We start from the raw sequence: 12186 nt of genomic DNA on the forward strand, positions 1-12186 counted from the left end.
TGGTCACAGCCTGTGGAAGCCATTGGAAAAGGAATCTGGTTGATACCCCTTTAAATGGAGGGGCAGGCAACGGAACAGGGATTTTTCCAAATAAAAGGCACTTCCGGGTTGGAGTTCTCACAGACAATATTTTGACAGTTTTGGAAACTTTTGAGTGTTTTTTATCCTAATCTGTCAATTATATGCATATTCTAGTATCTTCACCTGAGAAATAGTCCGTTTACCTTGGGAACGTTATTTTCCCAAACATAAAAATTCTGCCCCCTAGCTGAGAGGTTAACCACGTGGTATGGTTAAAAGATTCAGCAATGGTCTGCAACCTTTGTCCTCCCGTAATGGAGAAAAACATGGTCTAATGAGAATTTCTCAAAGTTGGGGTTTTATTCAGGAGTTGCAGAAAAGGGCTTGTCCCATGATGCTTGACCCTAACCGGGCTCCTGGGCAGTCCTCTGATTTAGTTAAACTCAAAAGGGAATTGGAGTTTCCTTCATTAAACAGTCCAAAACCACATTACACAATTTTACAGACAGTATCATCCTCACTCATTCATCTTATACAACAATTAGATGTAAACCTCATATCTGAGGCTATTATATAAACAGCGTTATGGTAATGTGGCCACACCGTCTCCCATGAGCTTCACCAAAATGTAACAAACGGACCAGTTCGTAGCTGGATTCTTCACCGATCTTTTATACCTTCTCTGGAACATAAATGTTGTTCGGACCTCAAGGTCTGTGAGGTGGAAGAAATTCCTTTGTTCTCTATGAAAACTCATTCTGTCTCTATACTGTGTGGCCATGAGGCAGGGTCTTCCCTAGGAATTTACGACCTCTCACCACAGCAGCCTGGTTGTAGGAGCAGAGAGAGGCAGGGAGAGGGGGATGGGGCTTGCTGTACCCAGAGAGGGCAACGTCATGACACTGCTGCTGCCATTTCAGTGGCATTGAGAACATGTTTGAAACATGAACACTCCTAGCTCCATTTGAACAACTGACTTGAGAAATAAGCTCAACTGAGTCCGCAGCAGACATGATACCCTGTCATGACATTGAAAGTCCTGTTCAACAAAAATGCCGACAGAACGTCAGGTTAACTTGGGAAAGTACTCAACTAGAGGCTGTGAGAACAAGCGATTCGGTGGCATTCTCTCTGAGCCTCTACTGGGTCGCCACCATGCTCAATGCTAGGTACAAGGACCGCTACTTCGATGCAGACAAGAAACAGGGTTTACGTGAAATGTTACAGCCACAGCTGAACAAGATGGAAACAGACACAGTGCACACCGTGACAGTGCAAATGAAATCCTGGTTGAACAAATGAACAATGAAACAGCACAGCAAGTAGGTGAAAGAAATGGGTTTTTATTATGTTTTACTGGTAATGGGGACATAGGTAAACGCCAACAAAATTACTTTTTGGCAGTGTGTGTGTTTCAACTATTTAAACTGTACTAGAATGCTTAAAAAGGCTGCTAAAATGTTCAATATCGGTATCGGGTTCTTTTTTTGCAAGGAAAATATCGGTATCGGCGCATAGTTCAAACACCAGAGACAACACTGATATGAGCTACTGTGGCAACAGTCCTGAGGTGAGTGGCATTGTGGGTCTGTCTTGTCCTCTTCCAGTTTCTCCGTCACACTCATCAGCCCATCACCATGCTACTCGTTAAGCCTATACTCAGCATTTAGCTGCTGTGGTTTGCCTGGAATACAGACATGTCCTTTCACCACATCTCTTTTCACCATCTTTCCATTTAAGAGAAGTGCTAAACGACAGCAAAACAGTCATGGAATCATGTTGCCAAACACATCCTCACTTACCGATAGGGCAGTGACGGTCAAGCGACCACTGCCCCCGTAATAACGGTTTGAATACGAAAAAAGAAAAGGAACAAAGTTTAATCATGTTGTACAATGTGTTGTACAATCCATGTTACAGCAGAATCGGACTCAAAAGCACGAATGCCCGGCCGGCCCACCTTCAGTCAGCTGTTTTTTCCCCAAAAAAATGTATTGATGTTATTACATTTTATTTTTAAAATACGTTTTCATGATGGTAGTCATCTATAACTGTCAGTTACATGATTATACGGTAACCGTGCCAGCCCTACTTACCAACTCATACATATTCAGAAGTGTGTTCTAGCAGAGAGGATACTGTTGAAATATAGATCCACGACATCTATACATAATATATAGAGGTCTAAATTCTCATGAATCATGGATTCTGGTCACCGGGTAGTGTTTCTCTTCTTGGGATATACGGCTGTATAGGGTGGGCATAGCTTACGACAGTGTGTATCACACAGAGCAGAAACCTAGATTGGCTCCCTGAGATGAGTCGTGTTAGATGTGGAAAGGGGCCTATAGCATAGTGCTGTGGCCAATGGATCTTATTTTCTCATTTGCTCTCTAGATGCCTATTTTGCAGTTTCACAAATAGTATCAAATGGTGAAGAGGACGGTTCATCCTTAAAAACAGATAAATATCAGTTGAACTAGACTATCGATTTAGATGTAAACCCTATGAGAAATAAGTGTCGTTACACCGTGTTAGAATGAGTACAGATGGCCCTGCTAGAAGCAGGCTTCAGAGAGCGAGAGAGCTTTACGATGCCCTAGAGGAGATGTGTGATATTCATGGACACACTCAAAAAGTCATAACGCATTAAATGTAACTATTTCGCTAGATAAATACAACGACAAACATTTATCTTTAATGGACAGTTACTTCACATTAGCGGCAGTGCTCTAGACAACAAAAAAGAAACGTGCCAAGCAAGACAACTGAGATGGTAGCCTATGATTCAAAAAGTAGGCCTAAGCCATTTCAAATAACATTTCCAGGAAATGCATAATAGATATTTGAATGTGCAACATGTCAAAATAGGATCTAGAATTATCAGACTTCTTTTTGGCTCTTCAGAGAATCTTTGTGCATATTAGCCTATATTATTCACCACCTGGAAACTCAAAACACTTAGCTAGATTGTTAACTCTCAATATGATATTGTTGCTAGATGATCAATTAGCCTACATGGCAGATGTCCTACAAAAACTATTTCAGCGCTAGGCCTAGGCTACTTGATGTAGACGAGGGATAGGCAACTAGCGGCCTGGACCCTTTTGTAGGCCCTCGGATAAAACCCTGCTCCCCAACATATTTTTGAGTTAGAATAGTAAAATACACAAGGAGCAATTTTGAAATTTGGTTGTACATCAGCAGTTTCTCTTGTTAGGTCAGTCAGATTCACTTAATTAGCCCATGTAAGCTAACATTTTTTAGATTGTTAAGATAGCTGGCTGCTAGACTAAACGTGTAGTAGTCAAATCAAATCAAATGTATTTATATAGCCCTTACATCAGCTGATATCTCAAAGTCATGGTCAAATAACCATCCAGGGGGCCCCCCATTGTTCATCGGATATCATATAAAACTGAACAAACATTTTTCTCCACCATATGACAAAATGTTTAGAATTGCAGTTTTAATCCTGTATTGAACACAGATCATCCCGTCTTCAATTTTATCGATTATTTACGTAAAAAAAATACCTAAAGTTGTATTACAAAAGTAGTTTGAAATGTTTTAGCAAAGTTTACAGGTAACTTTTGAGATATTTTGTAGTCACGTTTCACGAGTTGGAACCGGTGTTTTTCTGGATCAAACGCGCCAAATAAATTGACATTTTGGATATATATCGACGGAATTAATCGAACAAAAGGACCATTTGTGATGTTTATGGGACATATTGGAGTGCCAACAACAGAAGCTCGTCAAAGGTAAGGCATGAATTATATTTTTATTTCTGAGTTTTGTGTCGCGCCTGCAGGGTTGAAATATGCCTCCCTCTCTTTGTTTACTATGGTGCTAACTCAGATAATAGCATTGTTTGCTTTCACCGAAAAGCCTATTTGAATTCTGACATGTTGGCTGGATTCACAACCAGTGTAGCTTTAATTTGGTATCTTTCATGTGTGATTTAATGAAAGTTTGATTTTTATAGTAATTTATTTGAATATGGCGCTCTGCATTTTCTCTGGCTTTTGGCCAAGTGAGACAGTAGCGTCCCGCCTAAACTCAGATTTTTGGATATAAATATGAACTTTACCGAACAAAACATACATGTATTGTGTAACATGAAGTCCTAATTGTGTCATCTGATGAAGATCAAAGGTTAGTGATTAATTTTATCTCTATTTCTGCTTTTTGTTACTCTCTTTGGCTGGAAAAATGGCTGTTTTTCTGTGGCTATGTACTGACCTAACATAATCGTTTGGTGTGCTTTCGCCGTAAATCCTTTTTGAAATCATGTTGGCTGGATTCACAACAAGTGTAGCTTTAATTTGGTGTCTTTCATGTGTGATTTCATGAAAGTTTGATTTTTATAGTAATTTATTTGAATTTGGCGCTCTGCATTTTTACTGGCTTCTGGCCAAGTGGGACGTTAGCGTCCCACATATCCCAGAGAAGTTAATGGTTATCTGTAGGAGCCAGATGGCTTTGGAATGTGTTAGGGGAGATGGGTGGAGGTCTTTGGATTAGGCCTCCAGAGGGTTGAGGTCAGGTCAGATCCCAAAAAGGGAGAAACAATGGTTTATTATCCTATCACTCTGTCTTCCTGTCGGACCATAACAGATGTAAGGATAGGAGATGAGGAGTGCCTAAATTGGGAGTATATATACACTTGTGGTGGTGGAAACATGTGTTGTCTGAATGCAGCTGTATTGACCCTCTGGGCAAAATAAACTTGGTTAAGTTTTCATAAATGTCCGTTGAGTTTTTACTCTGAGAATTAGAACCTAACACATTAACACACACAGACTTAGCTGATGGGGGTTAAAATCCTCAATTTAATTTAGGGCCCCCAATTGGCTATGGCCAGATCCCACGAGCCACTGTGGCCCCTCCGATAAGTTCAACTTTTTTGTGGCCCCTACCCCCATCAATGTTACCCATCCCTTATGTAGGCCTATTCACTGCAAAAGGCATGCTCCACAGGTGCATCAAAACCGTACTACACAATTGGTGCCATGAACTCAATATTAAGAGGTGACAAATACATTACATCCTCACAGAAAGCTGTGACTCTACTCTAACTAGAACAGTAGCTGCATTTTCAGCAACAGTCATATGCTCGTGCTTTTCAGAATGCATCTCTCCCTCCTCTATGCACACAGTGGTTAGAGGGAGTGAGAACCAGCAGCAAAACAGGCAGATACTTTCATAGCAGGAAACATAATGCATATACTGTATTAGTGTTAACAAAATAATGGCTCTCAACAATCTATAGGAACGTTGGGTAAGAGGTTTTTTGGATAGTCTTACTGTAGATGGTCTACAGCAGCCTTTCTTAAAGTGTGTGTCGCAACCTGTTAATGGTGGGTCGCAACGTGTAATTATTTCATTACTGGAATTGATTTGGCCAAGTGCAACTGCGCTCTCGGTTCAGTGCGCTCTCCGCTTAGCAGCGGTCTCTGCTCAGTTTGGCAGCTGCGTGAGTGCGAGATGCCCGTGTGCTTCGCGGTTTACCTGATCTTTTTTGTGCAGTTCTCTTGAAGATCACTCCGCGACACACGCTGCAGCACTGTCGTTCAGCAACAGATGATATGCTGTCAGCCACTGTCATTACCACACGCCATCACTCACCTCTGTCAAACGGACTCATGATATCCACAAGTTCTGACTGAGTTCAATCATGAAACGCAAATACAGCGATGAGTTTCTCTTTCATACAAACTTTGAGAAATAACGAGCAGCGCCCACAATGTTTGATGCGGGGCTAGTGCTTAGTAACGAGTCTCAAAACGAACAAATGAATAAAGCAACACGTCCTGAACAAACATTCACAGCATGATGGTAAACCCAGGGAGTTCTTTCAGAACAGGCCAGAATGCTTCAGGAAACAGTTCTCAGCAGATTCCACATCTCCATCTGAGTGCCATCTTTATGGGCCCATACATCTCTGTACAGGCAGCATTTAGATCCCGTAAAAAAAAAAAAAAAAAAAGGCCTACTTTAGCTATTGATTTATCTGGGCTTAATAGTCACACTACCCAGCTCCATGGGGAATAACACTAGAACCCGACCAATTTATCGGCTGACCGATATGGTCGGACGATATTAGCCGTTTACGGAAGTATCTGTATCACCATTTAATCCACTGAAAAGGACAGATAATATTTGTGCTGAAGAGGGCGCTCTTTACATGGCCCTAGCCTATCTTGCCTTGGCATGCTACAGCAAGACTGGACGCGATCACCCAACGCAGTTACACTAGTCAGAGAGGAGAGTTAACTACTGTGAACTGTTTCTACGGTGCTGTTTCTACAAGTACTGAGTATATAGAAGCTTGACAGCTCAATAAAATGTGAATTGTCCATGTACTGTTACATGAAGTGCCATGGTAGGGTGTTTTTCCATTAGAAAATCTAGTCTTTCTGGTGCTCCTACATTTTATGTGGTGCTCCTAACCTTTTAGTTCACAAATTCAAATCTTGCCTAAATTTTGAATTATTCTGCAATCTATGTCATTTTTCCCTACTGTTATCATTTAATTATCCACTTCCATAAATCATGTTTCATTCATACTGTACAGGTGTGATTTACTTTTGGAATAAACCAAATGACCATAAGAAAACAGCAATGCCCTCATTTGTCAAAAATAAGTTAGCCAATTATCAAAAATGCTCAGCTTCCAAATCCATTATATGTTTCTTCCTTAAATTTAAGAAATCTGCTTTGAGTATTTTTGTAGGGCTGTTAAGCACAATCCATACAGAAGATATATGTTTTAATATTCCAGCTATTATTATAATTATCATCAGCAGACATCAGTTATCGGTGAATAGTTCCACTCTAAAAATAGATACAAAAATCCCATAATCGGTCGAGCTCTAAAACACACAAGCAGAAATTTGATAACTATAGCCACTCACTCAACTGTGATAATTGAATAATTTATGGTCAAGAAATTATTTAGGTAACAAAATCATTCACGCAAACAAATTCTAATAAATGCAGTATAACACGTCTTTTCCCATTTTTTCTAAAAACACCACAATGCTATAATCCTAACCAATCAAAGACCACTATTTTCCTCTGTATCAAATAAACCCCCCCCCCACACAATTTTTTGGGGTCTTTTTCCTCCCCTCAAAAGTTCTCCTCAATCTTCCTCATGACAAAAGCATAACGGCTGCACCACCAGCCCTGTCATAACCAAAGTGGAGGGGAATAGTGCACTCTTTTCAAGCTAATGGAGGGCTAGCATGTCAGCTCTGGTCCCTATAGGAAATATGAATATGGTGGTGGCGATTTGGTATATGGTGGGAACCTGAACTTTGAAGAGGGTTGGATTTCTAGGGACAGGCTGAGTGAAATAAGGTTGAAAAAAAAGAATGTTGACTTTTGGAAAAAGTCCCAGTTCTCCAGAAATCCTGGTTGGAAGATCCCTGGAATTACGAAGAATAAGCAAGAAATCCAGGAATCATTCAAATAGAATTTCTGGAAAACCAGGAAATTTTGGGAACGTTACCAAAATTTTGCAGTACCCCAGTGACATGACAGCATGATCGCCGCCCTACTTTGAGGAGTAGCTACATGAACCCATAAGTGATCCCTGTGTCTCCACAGATCAAAAATCAAACTGTCACATGCGCCAAATACAACAGGTGTAGACCTAACTGTGAAATGCTTACTTACAAACCCTTAACCAACAGTGCAGTTCATGAGTTAAGAAAATATTTCACCCAATAAAATAAGTAAAAAATTATAAAAATCAACAGAATAAAATAACGAGGCTAAATACAGGGTCAATGTGCGGGGGTACAGGTTAATCGAGATAACTTGTACATGAAATAAATAATCCAGTGGACATTTGATTAATTGTTCAGCTTGGGGGTAAGAAGCTGTTGAGGAGCCTTTTGGTCCTAGACTTGGCGTTCCTGTACCGCTTTCCGTACGGTAGAAGAGAAAACAGTCTATTGGGTGACTGGAGTCTGACAATTTTATGGGCTTTCCTCTGACACTGCCTATTATATAGGTCCTGGATGGCAGGAAGCTTGGCCCCAGTGATGTACTGGGCCAAACGCACTACCCTCTGTAGTACCTTACGGTCAGATGCCGAGCAGTTGCCATACCAGGCGGTGATGCAACCAGTCAGGATGCTCTCGATGGTGCAGCTGTAGAACATTTTGAGGATCTGGGGACCCATGACAAATCTTTTCAGTCTCCTGAGGGGGGAAAGGAGTAGTTGTGCCCTCTTCACGACTGTCTTGGTGTGTTTGGACCATGTTAGTTCATTGGTGATGTGGACACCAAGGAACATGAAACTCTCAACCCACTCCACTACAGCCCAGTCGATGTTAATGGGGGCCTGTTCGGCCCACCTTTTCCTGTAGTCCACAATCAGCTCCCTTGTCTTGCTCACATTGAGGGAGAGGTTGTTGTCATGGCACCACACGGCCAGGTCTCTGACGTCCTTCCTATAGGTTGTTGGTGAACACAGGGCACTGACCTGGCTAGTGGCTCGCTACACTACCAAGTAAACACAGAGCAGGGACGTACAGTATACAGTGATGTTATTGGTTGGACAGATGGTATGCATCATTTTCATTCTATTAAACAAGTTAAACAAGTCGTGACTGCAAAACATGCAAGTAAAAAAAAAATACATTTTGCAACAGCGCGACACAAATAGCCATCCTCGTGATTAAAACATTATCGTTGATGACAGTCAGCGCGTGTTCTATAGAGATATGACTTGTGCTCACAGTCACAAAGCAATCAGGTGGCCACCGTATAGCTATTAGCGCTCCTCATTTGGGAGTTTACGGCAGCATACTTTGAATGATAATTATGTGGGAACAAAAGGCAGGTTGGAAGACAAAGGCAGGTTTAGAGTGAATGGGCTGGCCCTGTGCCGCAGTAAGTGTTCAGAAAGGGATTAAACAAGGTAATTATCTCATGGAATGGATGGATGGGGGAAAGGAAAGCGGTCTCAGGTTGGCTCTGTCTGTCTCCACTTAGCACCTCAGAAATAGCAACTGCACGATCAGATCGAGACACAGGACATAGCTGAAAAATAGGGGCAGGTAAAAGACACACGCAACGACGTCGCAAGACCCTTCTCCCTCTCACCTCTCTGATCTTGTCTCGTTTCTCCTTGATGTCGGGCTCCCCAGGGTCTCCATCGTTGACCCCCACCACCTTGGGCATGGGGACCGGCGGTAACGGCTTGGGCCCCTCCTTCTTCAGGTCCTCCAGCACTTTGCTCTTCTCTGTCTGGATCTCAGCTCGCAGCTCGTCCCGGGACTTCCTCAGCTTCTCCTTTGCTTCCTGCAACGCCCGCTCGTGGTCCGCTCGGATCTTATCCCGCAGGCTCTCCTCCTCCTCCCTAAAGAGAGACAGGAAATCAGCCACAGGTTACAACACAACCAGGAAGTAAATTACATCAAACCAAACAGATTGAAATATTACATATATGCCTAACATTGTATAACAAAGTAAAAATCTGGTCCACATGTCTGGGATTATTCCTTAAGGCCATATTCAGCCTATTGTGGAAAAATAAATACAAAGGAATCGAAAGCCTTGACAAAAAAAATGGTCCTCTTAATCCCTATTCTCTTGTGGTTCTATAATATACTAGATATGTTAGATATTATAAAACACCTCTACCAGTTCTCAGAGTAAGGGCCCTGGAGATGCGGGCTGTGAACTGGAGGACTAAACCCTGACAGAGCAGGGGACTTGCGTGTGTGAGAGAGAGGGAGAAGAGAGAGGGAGAGAACAGGACAGATAAAAGCCAGCCGTGAGTCAAAGTGCATTAGAGCAACTGCCACACAGACAAAAACACACAGTACAGCCTGAGCTGTACGCACAGAAACAGACAGAAAGCCAACATCTCTAGCAGTACAGCGATAAAAGAAAGCATGAAATTGAGAGGAGAGAGCGAGATGAAACACAGCCAAAAAAGGGGTCAAGTGGATATAGAGACGTGCTCTGACGAGATCCACCATCACGGCTCACTTCACCTATGATGAGCCCCTAGGTCGGCAGAGAATAGAGAGCTGCACATCGGGGGGGGGGGGGGGGGGTCAGAGATCAGATCACTTACTGTAGCACAGACAGGAGGCATTTCATTGCGGCCATTAAAACATTAAAAATCCAATTTATGCTTGATCCGAAAAAGTGGTCTCAGGCTCCATTTGGAGGATATGATGCAATTGTGGAGCCTCCAGAGGCATGCAGAGGCCAAATTGAGCTCCTTGCCGCATCACCATGCGCCTCCCAAATGTTATAACAATGTGGAGGGCTCCGTATAGCTCCGCATTGACATGATTGGTTGACGGTAGGTGGGGGCGGGAGGTCCTGTATAAACACACTCACTTCCTTGACATCTTCCTTCACAACAGCTCTGCGAAGCGCAAGAAGCATGAATGCCCTGACTTCTGCAGAGGCCGTATCCCTGTAAATGTTGCACGGCCAATACAGAAATGGGATTGACCATGCAGCACCTTTAACTCACCAAGACAGACAGGCATTTTAAATGAATTACCCTTCCTTCATTCAAAGTGGACTGGCTCCCAGCATAGACAGTGATCCTGTTTTTTTCATAACCATACGGTTCCCTGATGTGGGCCTAGCCACACCCCAGGGCCAAAATAACAGTGCCACACTACTTACATTAACCTGGGCATCAGAACATTTATGTCGATGTGCGTGTCGGTCTCCATACTAATTGATAGGAAATGGGTTTACACAGTGATGAGGTTTGTGTGTGTTTAGAACTGACTCAGTCCGGATAGACACACTGTACTGGCATTTCTAACCCCCCAGAGGGCTGGAGTCATATGCATCGATAAGTATGCCCTCGCAAACATGCATTCAAATATGATATTTAGTGGGTTATAAATGTTCAGACTGACTGACTGAAGCGCTTAGCGGTCATGAGTGTTTACATGTGTGTGGCACGGCAGCGTGTAATGAGGGTGTTTTCATCACACACCTTGCTATAACGGCTCCTAGTGAGACGGAAAGGCCAGGATGACAACATGAAACACCAATAATACGGCATTACTATACAGCCCTGGGCCTAATGGGCGGAGTCAACATCCGACTCAATTATGGTGACGAAGACATGAGCCCAGGCCCCAGCAATCAAGCCTGCCTCGGCTAACGTTCCTGTTCCCTTCAGCAGACAAGAGAAATCACCACAACCTTCCTGATTAGTGCCTGCAGTCATGTGCATCGTCATAGTCACTTCCTGCTTTCATTAGCCTCTTCCAATGGCATCTCATCTTCTATTGTTACAGGAACATTTGGTGCTGTGTCAAAAGAGATCATCAGCAATGGTAAAGGCAGAACACTGCCATATCTAGGAAAATAATATTAACCATGGAAATAATGACTGGCAAAACGGAGGCAGCAGGGTGTAACCATGGTAATGCTAGAACACTTGCAGCCGGTCTATGAGAAAAGATTGTCAAGACTGCACCACAATGTAATTACTATTATGCTTCGGATGTACAGTGGGGCAAAAAAGTATTGTCAGCCACCAATTGTGCAAGTTCTCCCACTTAAAAAGATGAGGCCTGTAATTTTCATCAGAGGTACACTTCAACTATGACAGACAAAATGAGAAAGAAAAAAATGTAGGCAACAGGGGAAAGATTCTCAGATCCACAAAGTCCCTTCCACCAGGTGGCTGATGAGATGTTGGCACGACTGCCATAATGCATCTCCATCCCAAAGCCCTTGCTTGGACCAGACAGGATGCCCTTTCCAGCATACTTGGGGTCCAACATGTACGCTGCGGCATGTATGGGCTTCAGGCAGAAGTCTTCACACTTTTTGATTTATTTCAGAACCGCTTGGAGCAACAGTGAAGTGGGCAGGGCAGTACGGATTTATTATCTTACATCTGCAAGCAGAGTCTGAACATCAGACAGGACGACATTGTCTCCCTCAATCCGTGCAATGGCTACTGCTATAGGTTTCAGGAGTTTCAGGCTGGTTAACACTCTCTCCCAAAATACATCATCCAGGAGGATCCTCTTGATTGGGCTGTCCATATTGGCAGAGTGCGATATGGCCATTTCTTGGAGAGACACCTTCCCCTCCAGGAGACTGTCAAATATGATGACAACACCACCCCAACAGGTGTTGCTAGGCAGCTTC

At 42.9% G+C, this 12186-nt stretch overlaps 1 protein-coding gene across 2 annotated transcripts in view; it reads right to left on the bottom strand.

Annotated features, from left to right (window-relative positions):
- Positions 1–12186, bottom strand: part of LOC129820988 (mannosyl-oligosaccharide 1,2-alpha-mannosidase IB) — a 128106-nt gene that overhangs the window by 87739 nt on the left and 28181 nt on the right. For both annotated transcript variants that reach the window (XM_055878176.1, XM_055878177.1), the window contains exon 4: positions 9145–9400. In XM_055878176.1, coding sequence (XP_055734151.1) covers positions 9145–9400 — 256 coding nt within the window. The remainder of the gene's footprint in view (positions 1–9144; positions 9401–12186) is intronic.

Source organism: Salvelinus fontinalis, chromosome 23, assembly GCF_029448725.1.
Source record: "Salvelinus fontinalis isolate EN_2023a chromosome 23, ASM2944872v1, whole genome shotgun sequence".
Taxonomy (NCBI): Eukaryota; Metazoa; Chordata; class Actinopteri; order Salmoniformes; family Salmonidae; genus Salvelinus; species Salvelinus fontinalis.